Raw genomic sequence first — 25,980 nt, forward strand, 5'->3', positions numbered from 1 at the left:
TTAGCAAGACCAACCAAGACAGTAGTGGGTGCTGGTGATGTAGTATCTGTTTATGTTTATGTATGTATATGTATATGGAGTAGAGATGAAAAGGTTTGTCCAGTTGAAGGAGAGAGTGCTGTTACCGTTGTTTATGCCCGCGACTGACTTTGCTCTTCAGTTGGCACATCCCATCCCATCCCAAACAGTGCCACGTGGTTCAGGGTCGCAGCCCATCACCATGAATAGTATGACGGCAAGATCATCTCTCATCTCTGTGTACATGTGTACATGCAGTCACGAAACAACCATACGATCATCCACATCATCTATCTGTCTTACAAATCACTTGTGTATCTACAAATCATCCAGTTACAACGGACCTAACGGACCTTCCTTCTCTTTCGCCTTCTCTTTACCTTTACCTTGGTTCTCCTCCTCCTCATTCTCATCGAAAGGCGTGTCCACTTCATCCCTTTCAGGTAAAGGTAATGGTTTATTGGCAGCTTCGACTCTTTCAATCTCAGATCTCATATTGCCCATTCCCATGGTGCTAGAAGTTGTCTGTTCACTTGTACTTGGTCCACCTAGGGTATCTTGTTGGGCAGGTTGAGCTTGAGCTGGCGGCTGGTTGGGGTGGTTGTCGATCTCGCTAATAGCAGCTTGAGCAGCTTGCCATGCTTCGAGATTCTGGGGAGTCCAGTCAAGAAGAATCATCAGTCACACCGAGCTCGTATGAACATACATGACGGGAAGAGCAGGTATCTGGATTAGCGGAATTAGCATTACTAACCTGCTTACACCACTCTCTGTGGACTTTGGATAACTGGATAGCCAGATTCCTCAGATCTGCCACCTTCTGCCTTTGGAACCGATCCAGATCAGCTTGCAGGGTGGTAGAAGCGTATTTCAGGTCTTGAGCCGATGCTTGCAGAGAGTCTTCGAGCTATGCACAAGACACATGATTTAGCATCTGCTTCACCTGGATCACATATTGTCGCAGGTTCGCACAATATCGACAATGATGATATAGATCATAATGCAAATAACGCACCTGAGAGATATTATCTCTGGTCTTTCCAATATTAGCTCTCCTCGTAGCTTCAGGATCAACATCCATCATCCCACTCAAACTATGCTTCACAGCCGATAACAACCCAAAGCCCTGACCTGTACTCGTACTGGTCCTCGCTCTTCTTTCTTCCTGTTGATATCGATTTTCCTCCGGCTGAGGTTGAGTAGCAGTGACTGGGGGAGAATCAAATTGCGAGGCGGAAGTAGACGATGATAATCCTCTACCACCACGTTCCAAAGCCTCTTCCAATCTCCTAGCTTCCCTTTCGGCATTTTCAAGTAACTCCAATTTATCTTTCTGAGTTTCCAAAGCTTCTTGTACAAGTTCGTACTGGACATGTTTCTGATGTCTAAACGACAACCTTTGTCTGATCAAGGATGCGAATTGACTGTATATGTGTAGGGGTTCGGTGGTAGTTCGTTCCCATGCTTGGAGCTAAGAGTATGCTTATTAGCTTGGATCACACCGACACACAACGGCTGAAAGTGCGAAACCGAAAGGTCATGGGGATAGAATCGACCGATGTTGCGTCAAGAGAGATATAGGTGATAAGGTGGAAAAGACCCACCAAAGCAGCAGTAGCCAGATACTCCTGATCAACAGCCTGACCGACTTTTTCCACCGCCTCACCCAATTTACCTTGTTCCACCAGACTAAAACCATTCCATACAGCACCCAATTCGCTCATATCTCCCGCGCGTTCCGTCCATCTTTTCGTAACTCTTCGATTTACCTTCTCCATCGTTCCCGTAAAATGATTTTGGAATTTTTCAGTAAACACTTCCGAATCTATGAATCGCTGATCGGGCTTTTTCAATGGATGGGAAGGTGAAGGTGTAGGTAAGAGGTGATGAGCTATATATGATGTTGATGTACTTCCTCCACCTGCTGCAGTGGATGCCGAAGGTTGATCGGAGGTGGGTGAAGCAGGTTGGAAAGTCGGGTTGTGAGAGGGGGCATGTAAAGGGTTTTTAGGAAGGAGTGAGATGGGTGGTGAGTGAAGGACCTCGTTCTGTAAAGAGCATGAGCGTATCAGCGTGAATGCTCCTAAACAATCAGACATAACCATAATGAGGTAGACCGATATTGGCATTTGACTTACCCAGCTAACCCCATCCTCTAGGAACCGATGTACAATATGTTCTCCACCTAAAATAGGATGTCTAAGCACCCTCCTCAAGAAATCTTCCAACAACCTTTTACGTCTAGCTATGACCGTAGCATCTTCCTTAGCTTTCGTTTGGCCTTTGACCGCGTAATCCGTCAGAGACTGCTTCGATGGGATTGGGGGGATAATCAGGACAGGGTATAATCCCGTCAACGCTTGATGGAGTGATAAGAATGCAGAGTATCGTCTGCGGGTGGTATGTGTCTACAAGCAGGGTTCAGTTATTGGTCAGTACAGTGTTCTTTTAGATCTTACCTGAGCCAGATGGATATGCACGCCGAGAAGCAAGATTAAAGGTACTTACACCCAATTGAATCACATAAGTTATATAACTTGCTTTCCCACCTTCTGTAGTCTTGAACGCATCTACAATATGAACTTCTTCACCTAACGCGATCTCTTTATCCTTTTCACAGCAATATCCAGTCTTTACTTTCGGTCCGTTGATCGTCAGATTACCAGAACTATTTCTAGGTAATTTCGATGGATCTGGAAAACTCGCTCGATGGGTTGGAGGAGGGGAACCGCTTGCTGCGCTGATTAGGGAAGATGGTTTCTTGAGATGTCCAGCGATGGAAGATGGTGATCCTACAGATGATGGAATACCGGAAGAGGGCGACGCGGGTCGAGAATTACCGGTGTGAGCGTGTGGGGGAGGTGGTGTAGGAGCGGGAGAAAGGGAGGGGGAATCTGAGAATGGATTCGGGGGTGGGGAGGTTGAACGATTCATGGTGGATTGGGAGTTGAACGTGCAGGAGAATAAAATCAGTATCCTTAGGTCGATGATGAGTTGATGTCGGCCACGTTGATGGCTAGTGTGGTATTGGAGTATGACCTGAGATAAGCTGTAGGGTAGTCTATTCGGCTGATGATTGATGAGTGATGAATCGAGTTGGATGGGTGGTCCGGGTATCGACTTGACGCTGGCACCGCATCAGACAGAGCCGTAATGAGTGATGACGGAATCAAATCCCAATCAGATTGAAAGTGGCACACGTAGAGTATCACGGGTGAAGGGGAGGGCAAAGAAAGGTCGACGATCCATGCCCAAGATGCATACAACATAGACGATAAACAGAGATTATATATGTATATCAATGAGAGACAGAGAGAGAACATGAGGTTATTCTATATGGAGTTTATATTCATATTTCAGACAATGGATCTTCTTTATCCATTTCATCTACCACTTCGCCCTCCACCTCTACAAACACATCATCTTCAATCTCTGTATATTCCTCGTCTCTTTTCCTCAGATCATCACCTCTCAAGTGGAAAGAAGCTTCTTCCCTATCATCAGCCAGCAATCTAGCGTATTCAAGGAATAGCCTACAATAGATCCAGAACAACCACAATTCAGCTTCGGCTTTCTCTTTAAATTTGAAGCAGAACAGACAGGACATGACTTACCTAAACTGATAAGCGATCATATCCTCTTTCCTCCAAAACGATTTCGACCATTTTTTACCTTCCATAGCAATCTCTCTGGCCATATCGTCATGTCCTCCTCGGAAGAATGATAAGACATCGTATAAATCGGTGAGATCAGCTTTGATAGGGATGTAATGGACCCCTAAATTACATCCAACGGACATCAGCTTGACGGTACTTGTAGATTACCCGAATCATCCTGTTAAGCGAATCTTGAAACAATGACGGAATTTTTCAGATTGTGACATAGTGATAGTACGACTCACAAGGCTGTATTCTATCCGTATACCACTCGGGGAAGATCGTAGATTTCAATACGACAGAATTGGTAGTCATCAATCTCTTAAACCTGGCGCTCCAACCATTCCCATCTGTTCCCCCATCATAAAGTAAATCAGCTCAGCTATTTCTTCCTTAGCTAGACATGCCATGACAGTAAGGCTCACCTATATCGAGAAGATATTTGTATCTACACATAACGAATAATCACCCCAACGTCAGCTCTTCTTACTGTGTATATGAGAACCAACCTGGACCCCAATAAAGTGACCTACTGATTCCCCTGAGACCAATCCTTCCTCGAACCAAACTTATACCCTGCCTGAACTCTCCTACACACCATTGGATCACATTGTATAGCCTCATCTACAAACGCAACATCCATCAATTCCGCATTGAGCTGTGAGAGGGGTACGTTGTGGGGTTCACCAACGGGTTTGTTAGGGTTGTAAGAAGGTGGTACGTCGAATACAGGTACATGACCTATTGGTTCGGCTGAGCGGGAGACCAAGTTGACCCGTTGGGATATATCTGATTTTCACGAAAAGGATCAGTTATCGTGATTATTAATTCGTGTGACTTAAGCACAATCTTCGGAATTCAGTATTGTGAATGTCACTCACGCCACGGTACTTCATCTCTAAAGTATATACCCGTAGTTTTACCCCTCCATAACATCCTATCGTCCTTCTTATCTTCCCAAGCTGGATCATCACCCACATCTTCCGTCCAAGCTTCCATCGAAACCTGTCGACAACCAAATCGATACAGCCTGTTAGTCTGATGCGCAAGTGAAATTGGGATATAGTTACTCACCCCTAAGACATCAGCGTGTAAAGTGGTTTTACACATTGCCAAAACAGGATAAAGCTCTTTACTCGGTGCAGGACCTTTACCGTGTCCAGACAAGAATCCAACGAGGTGAGTCAAAGTGGGATGTATACATGGGTCCATGGTTCTATCCAGGAAGATCCTTAGTTCATCAAAACTTTGCAGCCAAAGAACATAATTCCTCTTGGTCAAACCTTGATATGGGACGCCACTCACGCTTTATGATCCCATACGAAACTTTTATCTCCATTCCACAAACCATCTAAATCAGGTAAGATATCCGGATCGTAATCGTGTCGAAGGGGTTTGTGAGGTGCGCAAGCTGATGCCCAACCGAGATGTGCCGTGTCGATCTGGCAAGGGTCATAGAGATGTCAGCATGATCTATCGAAAAATGACTGAGATGGAAGAATATCATTCGACTAACCTCATGTTCAGTCGGATCGAAGACTGTTCAAGGTACTCGTGATTAGCTTCTGCGAATAAGGGAACTCAGGACAGCACTCACATTCCCCTACTGCAGAGGCATCTTCCAGAGCTCCTTTCTGTATGACATCAAAAGCATCATTAGCATCAGTCTGATCATTTTCACAACATCGATGATAACTCTTTTGACAGTTACAGTTACAGCTCAACGAAAAGATCCACACTTACATATTCATGTCCAACAAATTGCCAAGGAACATCATGACTATACATCGTGACTTTCACAGGTTCCAACAATCCTTCTATACTCTCCAACAATCCCAATTGCTCTTTCGCACGTTCCTTCGCTACTCTCTTCCCTTCTTCATTCAAACCTGTTTCAACAATCTTATAAACGCATTTCGATGATGAAGATGATTTGTGATTGTTTCCATTTCTATTGTTATGTGATTGTATACCAGGACAGGAGATGGTGTACATCCCTGACATTTCCGATGAGTCTTTGAGGAGGGATTGGATCTTCGATGGAGGTAGGGCATGGAAAGGTTCCAGGTCGTGATACTGATAGTGAGATGAGATCAGATCAGTATTCAAATATCATAGTCAAGGTGTGATTCTGTCTATATCTCATATCCAGATACTCGAAAGAACGAACGAACGAAAGGATTTTCGCTCTACATAGTTAAATTGCAGACCACTCACAATCTGATCATATTCATCTCTCAACCCCACTCCATTCCTCTCCGTATAAGCCCACCATCTCTCAAATCCCTTGGGTGGATTTCTAGCATACCTTCTTCTATACTCATCAACAGCCTCTGATAAACTCTTACTTTGCTTGTCTATCTTCTTTTGCCAATTTTTCTTAGATCTTGAAATAAGTTCGAATATCGGATGAGGGGAGTGAACGTTAGGTATGAGTAGACCATTGGGCAGGAATCGATGTTCTGCTATTGGTTTCATGGGTCTTTTCTTCCTGCCCGTCCTTAACTCGTCATCATCATCGTCTACGGGTCTATTCTTGCTCCTTCCCATCCTACTAGGTCCTTCTTCCTCCTCGTCATCATCATCATCATCAAAAAACCTATTTAGACCAAAAGGCAATTGATTTCCCTGTTCTTCATCATCATTCAACACCAGCTCGTCCCTCCTTCCTTCTAATCTATTTTTCAGCAAGTCCGAGTTCGTACGTGGTAAGTCGTCTTCTCCTTTTATTGAAGATAGGTGTTTGAGTAGGAGGTAAGGGACGAGCAGGAGGGTTAAGAGGACCAGGAGGGATCGAATACCCCTTCGAGGGGCGGGTAGGCGGATGGCCATGTCCTATTTCCTATCCGTAAGTGTCAATTGAAAGTTTCGATTGATAGGAGTGAAAATGGCCATGCAGAGATAAGATGATTCGATTCAATGATCAGATTGGTATCGGTATTGGTCTATTCTTGATTCTTCAATTCAACTTTGGACTTGTCCAGGTGACAGGCGAATGGATGGTGACGAACGTGATGGTTCTGACGATCCCTCCTTGATGACACGCCCGTCTCCGTCTGTGCACTGTGTGACTATTGACCTACGTCCGTGCACTAGTCGACAAGTCAAGATGCGATACAAGAGGTCAGTGGAAGTCCCACAGATCCATGCCATCCCGTCTTTTGTCATCTTCTCCAGACGCGTACTTCTCGTCCCGAATATTAGTTTTCTCGCGTCATGTCATGCGAATGTCTCGGAAAACTGAGAGCGGGTATGGTGGGGTGCGGGTGTGGGTGTACCTGGATCGATTCCCACAATCCCATCTCTTTGATGCATTACATATCAATGGGAATAATGATGGTAATGCATAGTACTTGATTATATACGGAATCAACAATAGTGAAAAAAATATATGTGCAACAGACAGGCAGACCTATATATATATACAATCAATGTAAAACCTAAAATTAATGTAAAATAGAGGAATTGAGTGAAATTTACAATACGAATATCTCCCTCGGTGTCGTTTTACAAAGTCATTGTAGTGAAACCGACTCTTACATGATCAAACATCCACATCCTTTCCCATGCATATCATCGTCCTTCCTAGCTTTGCCCCCACCTCCGGCACCAACTTTCTCATTGACCCTACCTTCCCTGTTTGCCAATTGGTTTTCATAAATCGCATCAGTGATCCTATGCGTCGTACCAGGTATACTCATCTGTCCATTTCCATGTCCATTTTGACTGGAACCGAGTCCAGGTCCGAAATTATTGTTACTGTTATTGTTTCTCGCTACATTCGAAGCGTTTCTAGTTCTTAGTGACAACTCCGAGCCCTGTCTCGATACAGTAGGAGTCGAGTGATTCTGCTTCTTCAACGTGGATGGTTTCCTATTCAGAGCAGGGTTTGAGCCGAGTCCACTTATGGGGGACGATGTGGATATATTCTGGGAGTTTGTCTTCCTATGCACACCCATACCTGACCCGGTGTTCGGGAAGGGTTCACCACCTGGATAATATGCGTTATTTCTCGATGGAGAAGAAGATCGATCTATAGGTTGACCTAACGATATGGGCTGACCGTTCGTCGTGCGTAATGTTGTGAGTTCCATATCGGAAGAAGCAGAAGGTCTATTTCGTAGTGATGCTGAAGAAGGTCTTTGACGGGGTTGTAAAGGATTATCAGGCGATGGTTCGAATGTAGGTGAGAATGCGTGTGTACGTGTAGGGGTAGTATCATTGGATTGTATCGAATTCTACCAGTAAAACGAATCATATCATATCATATCAGTAAAACACATTCACATCGATCGACATCCACCAAGACCCATCTGACAATGATTCTTGAAATAGACTGACCTGACTACCAGTCGAATCTCCCAATCCCAACCCAACCCTCGCCGAGCCATTTCCTCCACTCACAATTTTCCTTTTCACCCATCTGATCGGTGTTCCATCTTTATCCCACTCAACCGCCAAATCCTCTTCTCCCACTACTACCCCTCCACCACCCTCTCTTTCACTCTCATTTATACCCAATTTCTTCGCTACTGTCGGTAGCACCACGTCATCCCAATCCGTTCCCTTGGGTGGTGTATAGCTAGATTCGGGAGGTATGAAATGCGCAGCTACACCTAATCTCGCATTGGGTGGTGTTCCATTCATCGACATAGATGGACTGCCAGATAACAAGTTCAACGAAGCTGATCGAGGAGCGTTAAACGCCGTTGATGGAGAACCGTTGATTGGTGATCTGGATGATCCTGCTCTCTGAGTTGTTCTTCCATTTGATAATCTCGAAGAAGAAGATGGTTGACCCATACCTAGTCCCAATCCCGTATGAGAAGTAGATATCCCATATCCCCTCGTTCCCGTGGCAGCGGACGAAGTGGATGGTCGACTATTCCTTCTAGCGGATCTATCAGATCCTGATGATCCACTTCTTTCCATCATATGCCCATTGGGTTTAGGATGCAGATTGTTAGGTTTCATAGATATTGATCTTTTCCTTTCCGCCATTCTAGATGAATCATAACTCGTTCTATAATTGCTGGACTCTTCATCATTCAACTCATGTCCTTTCTCTGCTATTCTCAACGCTTCATTAGGATTCATCTTGAATGGTGGTAACTCATTTTTGATGAAACCCTCTCTTATCCTCGTTCCACCTAATCCTAATTCCAAACTTTCCCTTCTGTTCTCCATTACTGCTACGCTCATTTTGGTTGGTGGAAGGCGTTTCGAGGGTGATCTAGACCTAGAGCGAGTCGTTAATACGGGTATACCTGAGATTGAGGTAGTAGGCAATGGTGGAGGTTGTGATTTGGAATGCACAGGTGAAGGTCTTGGTGATGAAGAGGTAAGTTGTGATTTTGATCGAGGTCTGGTAGGTATCCTAGATGGTGCAGCTGTAGAAGGGATCTTGGGTGAAGAGGTGGAAGAGGTGTCTATACGTGGCGAAGGTCTTTTCCCATTCGACTGTCCACCGTTGTTACTGTTAAGTTGACGCGTATCATTCAGGAATGGACCAGACTTGGTACGACTTCTAGGTATACCCGAGGAAAATGGAGAGGAAGGTCCAAGTTGAGTTTGTTGAAATACACCGAATGTGGGTGATTGAGGGAAAGAGTTGAGTTTTGAGGAGGAGGAGGATACAGAAGTAGGAGGTTGATGCCGATGTTGATCCTCAAACGATGCGGCTGATAGTCTCTTGGTGAGATATTGGGATTCAGATTCCAGACCTGCGAACGAAGGGAAGACACGAAAAGAGCGATCAGCTGTTTGTCCCGGATAGACAGACTCGTGATGGAGATTGGACTGATGTACAGGTGACAATGGATGGTGTGAACGATGACAGATGCACACGGGCAAGGAAAGTGGAAGGAGATGTAATGTATAGGGGTGTGAGATGATATCAATATCGATGTCGGAATGAATTGGGTTGACGATTCAATGAAAAACCAAAACACGCCTGGATGTCTCATTCAACTGTTTACCCGGATAAATCACAACATTCTCATTCTCACTCAAAACCATCCTCATCAACCTACTCTCACATGAGATCATCAAACGCTGCATCCGTTTCACTTCTCATCTCTCAAGATCATACCATACATGAGATGACAATAATGACTCACGCTTCTTCAAAGTCGGTACAATCTGCTCATCCCATCCTGGAGTAGTCGTTATCCAACTCATAGTGTTCGGGTGGTATATCGGAGTCGGTTGAGTGGCAAGCATTGTTGATTGATGAGGTGATCAGAAGCAGACGTTTCGTACAGAAGAAGGAATGATTCTCGTATATTGACTGAGTGAGGACAAGGGAGTGTGTTGTACTGTAAGTAGACTGACCAAGGGCCGAGTTGGGTTAGTGGGAATTGAAATATCGAGATCTAAAGATCTAAAGATGATAAAGGATTACATCTAACATATCAAAGGTATAACCTTGTACAAGGGTTCTTCCCCTGCTCCTTCTCTTCTACTTCTCACTGTGTGTGTTTGATGTTACATGTTTACTCCTTACGACTATCGAGTGAACCACGCTCGGATCAATTTTCAACAACTCAATCAAGCTAATGTCAAGCTCAGACTCACAGGCACGTGGACATGGATGTTGATAAGTTACTCTAGCAAAGCATTCACTATGCATAACAGATATAACGAAGACCAGAGTTGATGAATACAATTTCCAAGATCCCAGCCTATCATCAAACACCTAGGTATTCTAGCTTCTATATCATCTATAAAGCTCTACCGAAACTCGCTGAATCCCTTATCCCACTCTCACCATTACTATCATAACGAGCACGATCCGTTGTATTCGGAGCACTGAACAAATACTGATCGTTACCCCTTGCCGAAGAGGCCGTAGGAGAAAGTAAAGAAGGTGATTTAGGTAAAGGTATGTTGGCAGGATCCAATCCAACCATCAAACCCCCTCCTCCTCCGCCTGCTCCCTCGTTATTAACCTTATCTCTGACCCTGTTATAATCCGCGTTACTCATCAACCTATTCCTTCCAGTCCCATCTAACGAAGATAAAGAAGGTAATCTATTCAGACCACCCCCTGTAGGGATTGAGGCCGGGGTGGATTCATCCGTAGTCATTATCTCATATCGATCAATATCATCTTCTAAACCTGTATCAGTACCAGAAGAATCATTTCGTTTATGTTGTCGTTGACGATCATCTTCAGGCTTCAATCTTATGGTCTGATATATCGCCAAGTTGGATCCTTTAAGTTTGGGGTTACCAAGTAGAATGGGCTGTTTGATGATTCTTATAGCGATCTGATAAGTTACCCATGATCCCCATCTACGAATGAAATAAATCAGCCACCATCTCATCTCATTTCAAAAGAAGTTTCTGATGGGATAGAAGATCGGATCCGAACTTTTAACTCGAAGTGATGACTCACATCTGCGTTAACATCAAACCAATGGCTAGGATGAACACCATACTAGTCCAGGCTCTGTCCATCGGTCTATACGAATAATTCTGATGAACACCCCAATACACCACTAACGCAATTGCGCTTGCTGACTGTAATTGAGTACGATTAGATCAACTAAGGAGTCCATCTTCTCAGCAAACTCGTCAACTGACCTTGAAAATGAATGTCTGTACAGCAGCTATCTTGAGAATTCTCGATACCATCCGACGATCCCAATCTAGACGATCTATAAAAAAACGCAATCAACCACGGTGTACAATTTTCCAAATGCGGGGAGGGCCACAGTCGCTCACATCCCAGTAATCCGAAGAATGTAGGTTGTTCAGTCGTAGCTTGAAATAACCTTTATAGATCCATAGTATTGTCAGCTTCGATCAAATGGTGGGTCCCATACCGAGGATACCTCACCATATAACAGCTGAAATCAAGTACGACATCGATTGAGTATACTCAAATACCGTTACGGTGAAGGAAATAGCAATGATAGTCAAGAAATGGTGGGCGATCCTATTGGGAGTCATCAAAAATCGTTAGTAGCAGAACCCCTTGATCAACACCTGATTCACGAGAAGGAAGTCTGACTGAAATCTCACTTACATGGGTATTCTCATCTTCAACCTATATATCAATTCGAATATATACAAGGCGGAAACTAGCACTCCCGCCGTTCGGAGGCATTGTACCTCCCATAATGCATATCGTTGTGCGAAAGCTGGAGCAGCTACTAATTCGAGAGCGAGAGCGATAGTCGTGAAGATGATGTTCATCGTATCTACATTAACGGAGGCACCGTTCAGCTCATGTTTTGAAGGATAGGTACAACGCTTCTCACTCACATATGACAACGTTCTTCTGATGCTCCAATCCCAAAGTAGGGAATACGGAAGAATGTCTAAAGTAGATACTGATAGATTCGGACCGGTTAGTAATATTCGACAGTGCTGTGAATGTGATACGAGGACTCACAACCAAAGTATATTTGATACAACATAGAAAAATAGGAAATAGCCTGACAGATGAATAAATATCCTCAGCGATCAGCGATACAGTATAGATGACACTGCCTTTGTTTTGCAGATCTCACTCACCTAGTAAGGCAGTAGCATACAACGTAGGATCCCAAGAATGACTATCACCAGGACTAAGTGCGATCTCTATAATCAATTTTTCGTTAAGCTTCATCGGTCAGCAATACACAACTGGACCATATTTGGAACTGAAGGTAAAAGCTCAACTCACCTAATAACGGATCTAAATCTTCGCCGCTCACAGCATAAATACCTCCTACCTCATCTTGGTTCTCCGGAGTGACATATTTAGGTGCAAGCCAACCTTGTGGGAAATGCGAATCCATGACCACTTGTTTGTAGTCGCTGAATCATCAAAAAGAGATCACCACAAAGTGATCAGTGGGAGATGAACACGGATTTTCGGATGGTGATACCACTCACCGTGCAATACACATATCACCTCCTGAGGGACCGATATGCGGACAATGTACAGATGGTCTGAGAGGTAACATCGGTACGTGTAGATGTCGGCAGACGAGATTATCCTCTGGCGTGAAAAACGGCACATTATAACATCAGTTGATGTTCACTCTGATATCTCCGTCGAACGGTATATTGAACATACCTCCCATCCTATTCCATCTCATCGTAATCAGCCTCCTAAACTCCAAATACAGAGTACACTCAAGTTTATACTTGCATACTCACCTATACCATTCACCTATCTCCCTCCCACTCAAAAACGTCATACATTCCTCTGTATCCTTATACTGCTCGTTAGGACCTGTACAATGATCCATTGACATTTTACATATCTTTTCAGAGAGGTATGTTCGTAGGATGACAGACGTATCGGTAATGTTGGTCAGATTCAAACCTTTTTGCATGGAAGGTAAGAGCTTGCTATCCCCACGAGTAAAGATGTCAGCCTATCCTGTCCGTGTATAGAGATGTAGATACCCACGGTATTATATCATCTGTAGCCTATGCATACAACAAGTACTCTGAGTATTGATATGTATAGCTAGGAAGAGCAGGGAAGACTTACCCAAGCCCATCTCCTAAACGACACATCGTATTGCTGAATCTCACTATTCTCGTTGACTTGCATGAATGCGTCGATCTATAGCAAATGGTATCCCATCAGAAATCAGCTACGATATCATTAACCCATTCTTGTGGTCTACTGTATTGACAATGAGTCTGGATCTCACTTGAATTGGAAAAGTCTCGTTCAGTATCGGATAATGGACTAGAATACACTCAAAGTTAGCGAGATGTTCTCCTATTCCATGTAGTACATATCATGTATAGGTATATCCATATGAGGAGGGGTCAATACTTACACTGGAATTTGATAGAAGTAGAGATGAAATTATGTTGAACCAATAGAGCTGTCACCTATGAGACGAATCCAACACCGGTCCACAGTTTATCTTCCAGATGAGTATTGACGAGTTTGATGGGCTACCGTACTCACATTGTATGATATTGGTGATCCGAATGGCGAAGGATCATTTGGATCGTCTGCTGTATTGACAAATAGACCGAATAGCTGATATGAGACTTTCCCAGTCAGACCAGGTCGAATGACTTATCCATGCGGAATATGGTAAAATGCACATACATATTCACTAGCCAAGCCAGAACAGATAAGTTCGATCAGCGGTTGGATGTGAACACACCCTATCAGATTCACTTACGTTGACAATTCTCTACCATCGAAACTATTTTCAACAGACAAGAAAAATCTTGTTAGCTTTTGATCATCCTTATATATCATCTCGATTGGCGCGTAGAATATACAGGTGGAACGATTATGTATCGTCACTGTCCGACTCACTTTGTCGATACTACACAACACACCAAATCATCATTATCTCCCTCTTATACCACTAATCAGTGTATTCTGGTTTACTCACAATCCGCAGTCCCCGTAACATCCTCAGCAAATAGTGTACTACCAGATCATCCATATATCAGCTCAACCACTCCTCTCATCCATCTGTGTCTTTTATGTTAGGTATTCCATAATTACCTATTTATACTCCTAGCCACTTCTATATTCTTCGGCGCTAAATAACTATCCGCGAATCCTTTGACAACTTCCAAAACTTGATATTCCGATAACGCATTGATCGTCGTTGAGTAAGCTAGTAGACCTAACACAAATAAATTGAATTTGTTCCGCTTTTTCCACTTTGAGCTGGCAGATATCATTTTCCGATATGAAGACAAGTCGTAGACTAAGTGGCTTGGATGGGTCAAATGATGATGGGATGTGTCTTTAGCGTAAGATTGGAATGGATTGGATTGAAAGGATATGGCAAAGAACTATCATGCAATCCTCAGTTTGATCGATTCAAAGTGAAGGTGAGGAGCTGGTGAGTAATCAGACAGTGAACGATATGACAACACCAAGAGAAGTAAAGGAAGGGGGAAGATGATATTCCTTCTTTATCAACTTATCAACTTGAAGCACATACCCTGGTCTATATGTAATCGTACATCCTTTCTCTCACCCTCACCCTTGACCTTACAACACTTCGAACCTCGGTCATGAACTTGAAAGGCAAGTTGAAAGGACATCCCTTCCGTTCCTTCCCTTGCCTTACCTCTCTGCCTTGCCCAGTACACGCCGAGAACTTTGAAGTCTGCAGGTTTGTTCATAATGCAGTATAGTGTCATCACGGTCAGGGTCTATCGTCAACGTTGTTACCTGGTGATTTCATCATCCTCATCCGTGGATAACCTGTGGTTTCAAAGATAAGTGTACTCCGTTGCGATGCGATGCGATCATTTCGGCAAGTTAATACTCCTAGATCCGATGATCGGGATACTTGGTCTTTTCTGGGGTATGTAATCGATAATATGATGGGCACAGACAAGCTATTTGTGTGTGATGGGATTTCGTTGATCTCATGCAATTGCAATTGCAATGCAATCGGGAAGACAGAAGAAGACAAGAGCTTAGCATGCCTGCTTCAACGTTGAATCAACGGATGTGATCGAACAATAAGCGTAAAAGCGTAAAAGAGTCCGAAAGGAAGACGGAACGAGTGGAGACCTCGTGCCTAACAATCTACAAATCGTATGCATCAACGACTTTGGTTCGTGAGATCATACAGATCATGACATGTCAAATACCCAAATATAGAACAAAAAAAGATATACGAATAGCCAGGCTAGTTTCTACTAGTTTACAGGAAGAGGGATATCAATCCGAAAGTACTCATCAAACCAATTACTATAGGTCCTGTCCTAATGTTTGTGTTGGAATCAGAGGAAGAAGCGAGGTATTCGGCGGAACTACAATGAATCAATGGATCAATCAGTGTTACCTCACTATAGTATGGAGGATCACTCACGTGAAATAAGTTCCATTGGCAGTATTCAAATAACTCTCAGGTAAAGTTATCTCGACTTCTACACCGGCACGATGACACCAGTTCTCACCGTATTCCACTGCATAAGCTACGTCGGGAGCGGATTTGCAGACGACAGGGAGACAGCTGCCCATCAGGTTTCTCCATGCCTGCAGGTCCGAAAAGCAACAAACATATCAACTGAGCGTACTTTCAAGAATGTGAAGAATGATTCAAAGGGCAATGAGGGACAGTGGGAGTGTGGGAGTGTGATATAGGACACAGCGGATTATTGGTCTGTATTTCCGTTTGCCTGAACATCACTCACCTCCTGTTGACAATTCTTCGTGATCCATGAAAATCCATTCGATCCCGTCCCTGGTATCTCAATCGTATATTCCAATCTGGAATGACATTCTATGAAACATTCTGATCGCAGAACCGGGAATCTTCAGTTTCGGTTCGATAGACAAAGGTGGGAGAGCTCCTGACCTACCTGAAGCATGCGTATTTACATCCAGATGGAATTGAGAAGCTGCACTTCCCAGTACGAGAGGTAAGAGGTAGAACGAGCAGAGTATAGAGAGGATTTGAGATAATCGGTTCATGGTGGACTGCGATATAGATGATCTTACGGTCTATACAGATGGATATGAATGAAGAGGAATGAGAACGGAATGCATCTTCATGAGCCTGTTATATATATACTCATACCCGTCTGCTTGCTGTATGCCAGATGTACAATACGAGGACGATCCATGTCAAAAGGTTGAAAGAGCTTATTGTTCTCAAACCAGAGATGCTTTATTGTTCCGGAGAATTGCCCGAAATGGCAAGTAGATCACGTATGAGCTTGTTATGAGCTTGACCCTTGAAACGCGGTTACAGCAAAGACCTCTAACTGGACAACCGAGATAAACTGAGATCCAATCGGGTCATGCCGCTTTGAAGATCTTCAAAGTGATGACATAACGGATCACCGAAAAATTCAATGGTTGATACAGTTGGAGATGAAGGTGATCACCTGCTTCCTTGTCTTTGGTGAATACGAACAGTCATCGACAATCTCACTATACTGAATACCACCTATCATCAGCATCGAGGAGAACGTACGAGCATAGCGTGTATCCTAGTATAGACCATATAAAATATCGATCATCATGATGGTACCCTTATCTCCAGCGGTGATGTCAAACATCGTGAGTCCAAGTGTCCGCCAGGCGAAGATAAGCGTTAACTCATACACTCTTCTAATATCGTTCAGGCTGGCTACATGTCTATAGCCACTTGGATCGTCGTATATTCACCACAAATATGGGAAAACTACCAACTTCAATCGGGTGAAGGTCTATCCGTACCATTCATCGTACTGTGGCTATTGGGCGATATAACCAATTTGTTTGGTGGGATTATGGCGAAGCTATTGCCTACCATGATCATATTGGCTGTTTATGTGAGTAGACAACACCTATATACACCTCATTCGGTCCTCAGTCTGTAACGATCCTCAATGGTACTGACCTTTTTTTGTCTTCTCCTGTTAGTACACCATATGCGACCTAATCCTCTTATTCCAAGTATACTACTACCGTCGCAAGCCCTCTCCTGCCGCCCGAACGCACATCGATCCAAACGACGAGTCAACCCCTTTATTACCTGAACCTAAACAGCCCAAACCTCTCTTACCTCCTTCTCTCGAATATCCAGTGATGTTAGGATTTGTCTTGTTGTCAGGTGTGGGAGCTTGGTACGTCACTGATCAGGATGAAGTCAAAATACCTGAGAAACCAGAGGTGGAATTGGAATGGAAATCGCAATTGTTAGGTTGGATGTCAGCGGTTCTGTATTTGGGTAGTAGAGTTCCCCAAATCGTACATAACTAGTAAGTTGGATTCATGTTCTTGTGTTTCAGTCCGAACGATATTTTACAAAGACGTGTCGTTCGCTATTCGAATGAGAACAATCGTATTCATCTGGATCATTTTGCTGATCGTGTATATTCTATGTCCTATAGTAAGACCAGATGTGCAGGTTTATCGCTAGCTATGTTCTTCTTCGCCATCTCAGGAAGTGAGTGTCTGGCTTCGTGTAATTCCTTCTATTCTTGGCATAACCGGCTGATTTGCTCCGCTACAGACATAACATACGTCCTTTCCATCTTCTTCACCTCGATGAACCCCCGATACATCCTGGCGAACTTACCGTGGTTAGCTGGATCAGGCTTGACGGTATTTTTGGACTTATTCGTCCTCGCTCAGTTTGCTGTCTTCAATTGGCAAGATAAGAAGAAAGAGAAAGTATTTGCATCGGATGAAGATGATGACGAGGAAGCATGATCTTCTAGTCAGCTCCTCATCGTAATGAATGGGGGATAAGACTTTGAGGTGAACCTGGTGAATCTTTAATATCATGACACGATCTATATACGTATTATGCGCATGGTCTCAGCGAGAGAAAGTAGAAGTAGACATTGACAATCTTTCAAATCTTTGTCATAGACATATCTAGTGTGATCTCAAGAGTTAATAGACACGTCGAGTGGATGTTGAAGAATGTATGTATGATGTATGAATAGATGGGTGGATTCTGATATTTCGACCTCGGTTAAACCGCGGCTTACTTCCTACTTCGGGTATCGATTGACATTAATGACTGACGCATCGACATTCACCTTGACTGTGCATCTCGCATGATTGAGTCCACTTCTCCAAAACGTCTATCATCGCAGATGAGTCTGGTATGAATCATCGAATCTTACGCTACCATCACGCAAGATGAAGAAAGTCTCGCCGTCCGTAGCCAGAAGGAAGCTGATCAACGCTCTACCCAATTTCCTCCCTTTCATCATCACCTGCGCGCATGTCTTCTTGTCTCCATATACAAAAGTAGAAGAGTCGTTCACTCTACATGCTGTGCATGATGTATTGGCTCATGGATGGGATAGATCTAGACTGTCACATGTGAGTGTACCCATCACTGACACCGTCATTATGTCCTTACGCTTTACTGGGGCTTGGCTGATCACGACGAATTTAGTGGGATCACATCACCTTTCCCGGAGCTGTCCCTCGATCATTCTTACCTCCTCTCATACTGGGTACGATCTCCTATCCAGTAGCTTGTGCTGGTGTAGCTCTGGGCTGGATACGGACAAAGATAGACGTTCAGATAGTTGGTAAGCTGATCTGCCCTGGACCTTGACTACACCTTCAAAGCTAATATCACATCGCAGTCAGATTGATTCTCGCTTCAATATTCTCCCATTCGTTTAATCACTTAGCCAAAACTCTTCGAGCGAGATATGGTCCATCCGTGAGAACATGGTTCACGATCTTGTCTTTGACAAGTTTCCATATACCTTATTATGCAGGTAGGACATTACCTAATTTCATGGCTTTGCCAGGAGGTGAGTCGCATCTTCCGAATCGACAGACAAGAGTTCTTGATCATTGGTCTGATCCGATTATACATCGCTATTGTTATAGTACTCTTCAGTATATCACTCATTTTAAGATCTGGTTCAAGATCTGCTCCGGAGACCGTCACGGCTAAACGACTTAGGACATCCATCATACTGCTCACGGCTTTAGCGACAGTCGTCAGATTGGAATTAGCCTTGTTCTTGATTCCCGTTGCCTTAAGTCTGGTGTTTACTGGCAAAGTCACTCTGAGTCAGGCGGTAGGATGGGGTATGTTAGGTGGATTTGGATCTTTGGGTAAGTCAATAACTATACAACCACACCAGCATTCTAGCAGACTAGGGTACTTTCATCGCTCGGCTCAAGTTCACCTAACATTGGCATTTCTGACTTCTTGTAACCGTTACTTAGCCATATCATCTCCTATCGACTATACACTATGGATCCCTACCATCCCTCACCCATCTTTACCGACCTTCACTTCAACCTGGCAAGTCCTCTGGCCAGAATTATCCGCCTTGCACTATAATACACTTCAAGGTCAATCTGCCAATTGGGGTGTGATGCCTTGGCATTATTACCTCACCAACTCGTTACCTAAGATTCTCATGGTCAGCTTACCGCTAGGTGGATTAGCAGGAGCAATATGGTTCTTCCGACTCATCGGGGTGCATGTAGGGGGTAAAGAGGGGGCTAAGATTTACGAAGGCGTGGGAGAGGTCGTCAAGGTGTTTGGAGCGGGTGTGGTAGGGTTGATAGGAACGATGAGCTTGGTGGGACATAAGGTGAGAATCCGTTATAATCAAAGCTCTGATTGCTGTGATTGAGGAATTTTTGCTGTCTATCACTCAAGGAAACGGGTAAGCTAATGATATGTCATCATAGGAATGGCGATTCATCATCTATGCGATCCCCATCTTACAGCTCATAGCTTCATTCGGTGCAGCAGGCTTATGGAACTTCCCGTACCCCAAGCTCAAACCCTTAGTGCGATCGGGACTGGTAGGGCTCGTAGCTTTGAATGTAGTAGCGACAGGTGGATTGACATTTATCAGTATGAACAACTATCCCGGTGGAGAGGTATGGAAGGTTTTGGAGAGATTACCCAAAGGGCAGAATGATACAAGTAAGTCATCTTGTCCTCTTCATTTCTCTTCCCCCCTTTTACATCATTACCCCCATATGAGCGCTGGCATTGGTACTCGTGCTAAGTGCGTTGTGATTAGTCAAAGTTCACTTCCCCTCATATCCTTTACAAACCGGTTCCACCCTATTTACGTTCCTTCATCAACAACCCAATATCAACAGTACATCACATATCGGATCATTCGAGTTGTCACCTTTCCCGAAGCAGAAACAACCTCGATGGATATACTCTAAATCAGAGGATAAAGCTTATTCCACTTCGGAGGGATTATGGAACAATGAGGTCGACTATCTCGTTACTGAAGATTGGGATAGCTATCTAGATAGATGGGTGATTGTAGATGAGATTCAAGGGCTGGACGGAGTGGGAAGGAAAGGCAAATTTGGATTGGAGGTGAAGTGGGGAAGGAAGTTGGTCATTGTAGGAAGAAAAGATTGAATGACGAAATGCATTTGGAGAGTTATTACGGATTGGTCTCCAACGACTTAATCTCGAACAACCCCACCAGATGTGTTTTACAACAGATCTAGAGGCTAATGTTGAGTTGTACAACGTCTTGACCTTGTTCCAACCTACCTTCTCAGTACTTGATCCGTCATGCGTCATGTTTTGGCTCGCTCATGCTTGGCCATGTCGACTATATAATGATGATCTTGGTGTTTTATCTCCATCTACGGCCATAGAAGGTATAAAACGCCCCATCCCGTCCGCTCTGGGAAGCTTTAAGCTACCTATCGCCCGGCTAGTACCAAGGTGGGGGACCCCTTGGGAATCCCAGGTGCTGTAGTTTTTGCACCTTTTTGAGTGTGGAACAAAGAAGAGGGATCCGATCACTGCATTGTGGCTGGCTTTTAACAAACAAGCTGATATGCAACGATGGCGTGGAATGCGCCCATGATCAAGAAGATAGGAGTGTCGCATTTGCCATATGCATATATAAACTACGTAGATGGTAGATAAGGTGAAAGTGGCAAGAAGATACGCTAAAAAGGCAATTTGACCATACATCTTATACCTCATAGGCTTTTACCTGCTATGAGATCACTATACGTTTCTTGAGATATCAATATATCCACCTCTAGCTTTGAATTGTGCAAGATCAGAGGGTGAAGTCAATCTGACACCCGTCACTTTACCTTGTCGTGTATCAACACTTTTTACCATCTCGTCCAATTTCGCGGGAATAACAGAATTAACATCTTCCCAAGATTTCGTTGGGTCCGATGCCAATTGAGCGAATCCACTCTGGATTGAATGATCTAGAGTATTTACCCTCTTGCTACGGGCAAGCTTGAACGTTTGGTCGATAGCACTTCTATCATTTGAGGGAGCGTGTCGAGTTCCGGTCTTAACCCAGGCGGAAACGTCAGTTCGAAGTTGACCCTCTTCAGTGAACTCGTAGGAGATACTTATGAAATCGTCTGGAAGGTCGTTGAGACCAGAACGAATATCTGATGAGGACATGTTACTTTGTGCTTTCCAATGAATTGGACAATTATGATAAAGTAATTTATGGGGTATGTGTGTTCACCGAGCTGAGTAAGCGGCGAGCATGAATTGTACTGTATGATAGAATTGTTTGTGCACTTTCATCTCTGGATCTTATATCTTTCCGAGGCGCTTATATATCATATCTTGGGGGCTAGACCTACACTATTAGTGGAAAGAGAAGAGAGATATCTCCCCGACAATGTTGAGGCAACAAATGCTTCTCTCGTTGATGCCGTTCTCATGCTTCAGACAATGGAAATCTGAAGATTGCATATGCTGTAAATTACATGAGGCGATGCAGATATCAAATAAACACCTTTTATCAATAGATTTGACCGCTTATAATTTACCTGCTCTTTTGAGCTGAGTCTGGACAAGCCATAGATGAAAAGCACCAACTGCTTATTGGTCCTGTTTCTTTCAGGGAACTCACTGAATCCCAGATCCTTTGATCGTCCGGTATGCGGAGTTACATTTTCTCGCCACAGATCAAGCCTTCGAATGGGGCTAGAAAGACCTCTGTGGAGAGGATGGTGGATGTACAGAAGGATTTGCGAATCGGTGGAAAATAGGGAGCACAATAACCGTTGCTGTTCGGTTTCAAACACACATGGGAATGACCGATCTTTCGTATATTCGTATTGAGCTGGGTTCCACCTTGACAGGAGGCCGGAAGGGTGTGACCGCGCCGAGGTCAGCTTGTCATTTCACTCGTTTGTGAGCTGAACTATAAGCTTCAAACACACATGAACGTCTGCCGTGCAGATCACCTTTGTCATCTCATGGTCGACTGTCAAATCACCTTGAGGATGAGACTGTCCTATGTACAAAAGAAGGTGCGCCGCCTCACTAGAGATTGCCAATTCTCGTCGACAATCGAAGCGTATCGTGCGAGTCTCATAGCCATTGCAGACTCCGTCGCGAAGCAATACGCCGCCTTCGCGGACTGAGTACGCCGACAATGCATCTGAGCGAGGCCATTCGATTGACGCACAGAAGATGTTGTAATTGTATGATCTGCGGCCTTTGTGCCATCAATAGCTTCGAACGATCGTCGGACAATCAGATTGTATACGGTGAAAGCATGACAGCTCCTTGATATGACGGCGGTGATTTAGAAGCAAAGAGAGGAGACGTGACTGAACAATCAGTGTGCCAGAAAAATCCCCCCTGTACTCTCATGGTTCGTCGGTCCTTTGATCTTCGCTACCAAGCAAAGCAGTTTAAGCAATGCAGCTGTTCTGTTACTTGAACATGAGATACATATTAGTCAGATCAGACATTGTTCTATAGATCATCATTATTAAAAGATGAGTTGGGAAAAGGCAACAAAAATAGCGAAAGCCATTAGTCAGATTGAACATATTGAAGCGTACAAACCCTTACAGAGGAAGATATCAATTTCGAGTCAAAGATCGAACAACCCAAACCTAAACTTCATGTAACAACCCCCTGAAACAGCTCTTATCTACGATTTCCCCATGTTTCTAACCAAGTTGATCCCATAATCCCTTCGCACTACCCAGATCCCTATCTTTATCAAACCCAAAAGAATTCGACAAGGTATTCTCGTCGAAGGTGAAATCACCCGAATTATACCATAATTGAGTCATAGCATTCCAAGCTATTTGATTTTCGTCCGACGCCGAAGCGGAAGCCGATGCCGACGTCAAGTCCAATTGCGCAGGCTGTATTTCTTGCGTCGTTGTTGTCGTCGTGGTGACTTCGCTTTCAGTCAAAGGACCATATCTGACTAATAATAAGTCCGATAATTTCTTGAAGATCTCATTATATTTGGAAGTTTCTTTCAGTGATTTACTGAAGATTTCCAACAAGTCATTACATTGTTCTAACCTTTTCTTAACTTCAGCTTTCCATCCAGCATCATCGATCAAGTTCTTATTCCTCGAATCGAATTCGCACAGACAGTATAAGAGCGATATACACGATAAGAATTGGCTGGATATGTTGATGAGGTTGTAACTGACTTTATTCGCTTTGTACAGGTTGAGATACAATTCGACGCAATTCAAACTTGACTCGTGGAGGATCTTCAACTTCTCCTCATTCATTGAAGGGACCAAGGGTGATGGACGATATAACAAACAAAGTAATTGTTGGTAATTCAACAAGAACCATGAGTAGGATGTATGGATCATACTGCCACTATCGCTATTACCGTTATTCTCATCATCGGCAGGGGATAAAGGACATTCAGACAACCAGATATCAAGCTGTTTATGCAGGTTGTGGATGATATTCGATCGTTCAGTCTCATTATGAGAGTTTTGTTCACCAGATACTGAGTAGACGGTCGAGAGTATTATACCTCCCAATCGACGTAGCTTGGTGATATGTCGAGTGAAATCGATTCGGGGTCGACCTCGGTATGGCTCGTCGGTAGGCAGGGGTGAAGGTAGCTAAAAAAGACAATTAGAACATTGGTCAGCTGAAAACCTTAATTGAGGTCACCGAGGGTGGATAGCTCACATCAACATCTATGTCGTTGTCAGCAATAGCAAGTGGTTTAGACAATGTCACAGCCACCAATCTATCCAGATTAAACAGTGAATAGAACACTCTCTTTCTATGTTCGACTTCGCTCGCAGGTAAAGTCGAATCATCAACTCTTCGATGTAAGTTCAGAGCGATTGCGATTCTAGCGGCGAAACCGACAACATGCCAGAGAGAGATACCTGATGGGTCAAACATGGCATAGATACCAAGTAGGATGAGGGATTGTACGCAAAGCTATATCCACAAAGCGCCATCAGCCCAATGAGACCAAGTATGGTTATTGAACTAATCCGACTCACGATATCCTCTTTCCCTAGTGCCGCACGGAAACTCGAGAAAGCCCTATCCTTGTATATCTTCGAAGAGCCTTTTTCAGCCTCGCCAGTTCGCTCTTTGTTGGTCGTCCCAATGGCGATGACCATGAACAGAAGGAACTCTTTTCTCGCCCACTGTTCAGCATCTCGATCTGGTTGTTGACCTGACGCGCTATATGTACTACCTCTCCTAGTGGCTCCTGACTGATCTTGACGATAAATCTCATCCATGTCCTTCGAGAACTCATCTCTCTGTAAGAAAGGGTACGAAATAGCATTCATGACAAAGAAGGATTCCACAGCTTGAAGGGCAATATCGTAAGGGGGTAAAGGGGTTTGTTTGTATTGCGACTGCGTTTGACCAAACGGCGTGTTGTCCGTCCTCCCATTATGTAAAGATGCGAGTGAATCGAGAGCAGCGGTGTCACTACTGAAGACCGGACCGGAAAGATCATTGGATCGAACCGATAAGATGGTATTTGACATAGCAGCGAAATCAGCCTGAGTCGTTAATTGGTCGGAGAATTGATGATCATCGTATATATCTTTTTCGGGAGGTGGCGGTAATCCTCTTTCTAGGTTGGATATAGCAGATTCCAAATGATGGATCCTCTCTGCTGCAGATGCGATTTGAGAGGTCAATGCTACGTTATCGGCTTTTAGGCTCGTGACATAGCTATATAGACAGATGTCCATTCGTCAGTGGTGAGCTGAATTGACACTAAGTAGACAACTCACCTGGCTGTAGCAGGACTCAATTCGAACACACAAGCTACATCCGCTTTGTTACATCCTGCACACCTTGGTTTCGCATTATCGCATTTCCTCTTGATCTTGTGGCATCTGACACAAGCTTGTGCCGCACCCTTTGGAGGATGAATGTAGACTGGACCCAATTTGAAATCGCATGATGGGTCGGCATAGTCCAGTACACCATCCTCAGGTATTCCGTCATCTTTCACTCCGTTGTTTCTGTTATCTTTCGACTGACGGGGTTTACTAACCCTCGCTCTCTTTCGAGGCTTGGGCTTATCACCTTTATCTTCATTACCTTCTTCATCTTTGTTTTCTCCCTCATTTGAAAGCTGATTTTGAGGGACAGCTGTTTGTGATGGGTAATCCGCGTCGTGATGAGATTCATCTCGATAACCTTCTTCCCATGGATGAGGATGTCTATTACCGGTAGTATACGATCCATTACCCCATCCAGCTCTTTCTTCCCTAGCAGAAGAGCTCTGATACCCGTTACTATTTATCCCGTGAGACGACTCGTCCCCTTCGTGTTCGGATTGAGATCCACGTCGCTTGATATTGGGTGCTGCGCCCTCTTCGCCCATCAATTCGGGTGCTATCACCATTGATGAGTTGCTGGTGTTTTCCAATGCAGCAGAGAGGGTGGATATGGGGGGTAGTGTTGGGGGTGTGAATGACATGGCGCTGATGGCGATGGCGATGGTGGCGGTGACGGTGCGCTTCGTAACAGGATTGCACTGGTAGTTGATAGCTATCTGTCGATGTGATATATGGTGATATGGTGATAGTTGTTGTTTGCGGGGGACTTGCAACTGCAGATAGAAGTAGCATGTGTATGATGTGAGTACCTGTTTA

At 44.1% G+C, this 25,980-nt stretch overlaps 9 protein-coding genes and 1 non-coding gene across 10 annotated transcripts; 3 read left to right on the top strand and 7 right to left on the bottom strand.

The window, feature by feature from the left end:
• Window positions 1-351: 351 nt before the first annotated feature.
• V865_007526 (uncharacterized protein) lies at window positions 352-2,952 on the bottom strand (the record flags this gene model as incomplete). The annotated part of the gene is made up of 6 exons (XM_066231273.1): window positions 352-669; window positions 773-925; window positions 1,034-1,489; window positions 1,623-2,066; window positions 2,157-2,426; window positions 2,527-2,952. The coding sequence occupies 6 exons, from the start codon at window positions 2,950-2,952 to the stop codon at window positions 352-354; spliced, it is 2,067 nt and encodes a 688-aa protein (XP_066087370.1).
• Window positions 2,953-3,367: 415 nt separating this feature from the next.
• On the bottom strand, window positions 3,368-6,506 carry V865_007527 (uncharacterized protein; the record flags this gene model as incomplete). The annotated part of the gene is made up of 12 exons (XM_066231274.1): window positions 3,368-3,551; window positions 3,633-3,795; window positions 3,920-4,024; window positions 4,100-4,122; window positions 4,208-4,463; window positions 4,556-4,679; window positions 4,749-4,890; window positions 4,980-5,116; window positions 5,191-5,213; window positions 5,272-5,308; window positions 5,418-5,750; window positions 5,892-6,506. The coding sequence occupies 12 exons, from the start codon at window positions 6,504-6,506 to the stop codon at window positions 3,368-3,370; spliced, it is 2,142 nt and encodes a 713-aa protein (XP_066087371.1).
• Window positions 6,507-7,210: 704 nt separating this feature from the next.
• On the bottom strand, window positions 7,211-9,896 carry V865_007528 (uncharacterized protein; the record flags this gene model as incomplete). Its single annotated transcript, XM_066231275.1, has 3 exons — window positions 7,211-7,912; window positions 8,016-9,397; window positions 9,794-9,896. The coding sequence occupies 3 exons, from the start codon at window positions 9,894-9,896 to the stop codon at window positions 7,211-7,213; spliced, it is 2,187 nt and encodes a 728-aa protein (XP_066087372.1).
• Window positions 9,897-10,396: 500 nt separating this feature from the next.
• V865_007529 (uncharacterized protein) lies at window positions 10,397-14,339 on the bottom strand (the record flags this gene model as incomplete). The annotated part of the gene is made up of 23 exons (XM_066231276.1): window positions 10,397-10,970; window positions 11,074-11,198; window positions 11,262-11,335; window positions 11,403-11,452; window positions 11,518-11,616; window positions 11,707-11,881; window positions 11,946-12,013; window positions 12,076-12,118; window positions 12,198-12,263; window positions 12,349-12,482; window positions 12,561-12,666; window positions 12,745-12,752; window positions 12,828-13,022; window positions 13,084-13,103; window positions 13,168-13,242; window positions 13,334-13,371; window positions 13,466-13,520; window positions 13,600-13,674; window positions 13,747-13,753; window positions 13,823-13,846; window positions 13,963-13,972; window positions 14,042-14,079; window positions 14,158-14,339. 23 exons carry the CDS (start codon window positions 14,337-14,339, stop codon window positions 10,397-10,399), a joined length of 2,241 nt encoding a protein of 746 aa, XP_066087373.1.
• A 980-nt stretch (window positions 14,340-15,319) lies between these two features.
• Window positions 15,320-16,092, bottom strand: V865_007530 (uncharacterized protein; the record flags this gene model as incomplete). The annotated part of the gene is made up of 4 exons (XM_066231277.1): window positions 15,320-15,428; window positions 15,488-15,654; window positions 15,813-15,913; window positions 15,981-16,092. 4 exons carry the CDS (start codon window positions 16,090-16,092, stop codon window positions 15,320-15,322), a joined length of 489 nt encoding a protein of 162 aa, XP_066087374.1.
• A 552-nt stretch (window positions 16,093-16,644) lies between these two features.
• On the top strand, window positions 16,645-17,820 carry V865_007531 (uncharacterized protein; the record flags this gene model as incomplete). Its single annotated transcript, XM_066231278.1, has 5 exons — window positions 16,645-16,683; window positions 16,749-16,937; window positions 17,029-17,366; window positions 17,499-17,554; window positions 17,621-17,820. The coding sequence occupies 5 exons, from the start codon at window positions 16,645-16,647 to the stop codon at window positions 17,818-17,820; spliced, it is 822 nt and encodes a 273-aa protein (XP_066087375.1).
• A 438-nt stretch (window positions 17,821-18,258) lies between these two features.
• Window positions 18,259-20,488, top strand: V865_007532 (uncharacterized protein; the record flags this gene model as incomplete). The annotated part of the gene is made up of 7 exons (XM_066231279.1): window positions 18,259-18,444; window positions 18,521-18,659; window positions 18,717-18,890; window positions 18,970-19,200; window positions 19,315-19,688; window positions 19,789-20,029; window positions 20,130-20,488. The coding sequence occupies 7 exons, from the start codon at window positions 18,259-18,261 to the stop codon at window positions 20,486-20,488; spliced, it is 1,704 nt and encodes a 567-aa protein (XP_066087376.1).
• A 234-nt stretch (window positions 20,489-20,722) lies between these two features.
• Window positions 20,723-20,839, top strand: V865_007533. Its single transcript, XR_010725601.1, has one exon. It is a non-coding gene; the product is annotated as a 5S ribosomal RNA (ribosomal RNA).
• A 255-nt stretch (window positions 20,840-21,094) lies between these two features.
• V865_007534 (uncharacterized protein) lies at window positions 21,095-21,514 on the bottom strand (the record flags this gene model as incomplete). The annotated part of the gene is made up of 1 exon (XM_066231280.1): window positions 21,095-21,514. One exon carries the CDS (start codon window positions 21,512-21,514, stop codon window positions 21,095-21,097), a length of 420 nt encoding a protein of 139 aa, XP_066087377.1.
• A 1,514-nt stretch (window positions 21,515-23,028) lies between these two features.
• Window positions 23,029-25,805, bottom strand: V865_007535 (uncharacterized protein; the record flags this gene model as incomplete). The annotated part of the gene is made up of 4 exons (XM_066231281.1): window positions 23,029-23,961; window positions 24,032-24,292; window positions 24,358-25,048; window positions 25,111-25,805. The coding sequence occupies 4 exons, from the start codon at window positions 25,803-25,805 to the stop codon at window positions 23,029-23,031; spliced, it is 2,580 nt and encodes an 859-aa protein (XP_066087378.1).
• Between the last annotated feature and the right edge of the window lie 175 nt (window positions 25,806-25,980).

Source organism: Kwoniella europaea, chromosome 2 (assembly GCF_036810445.1).
Source record: "Kwoniella europaea PYCC6329 chromosome 2, complete sequence".
Lineage (NCBI taxonomy): Eukaryota > Fungi > Basidiomycota > Tremellomycetes > Tremellales > Cryptococcaceae > Kwoniella > Kwoniella europaea.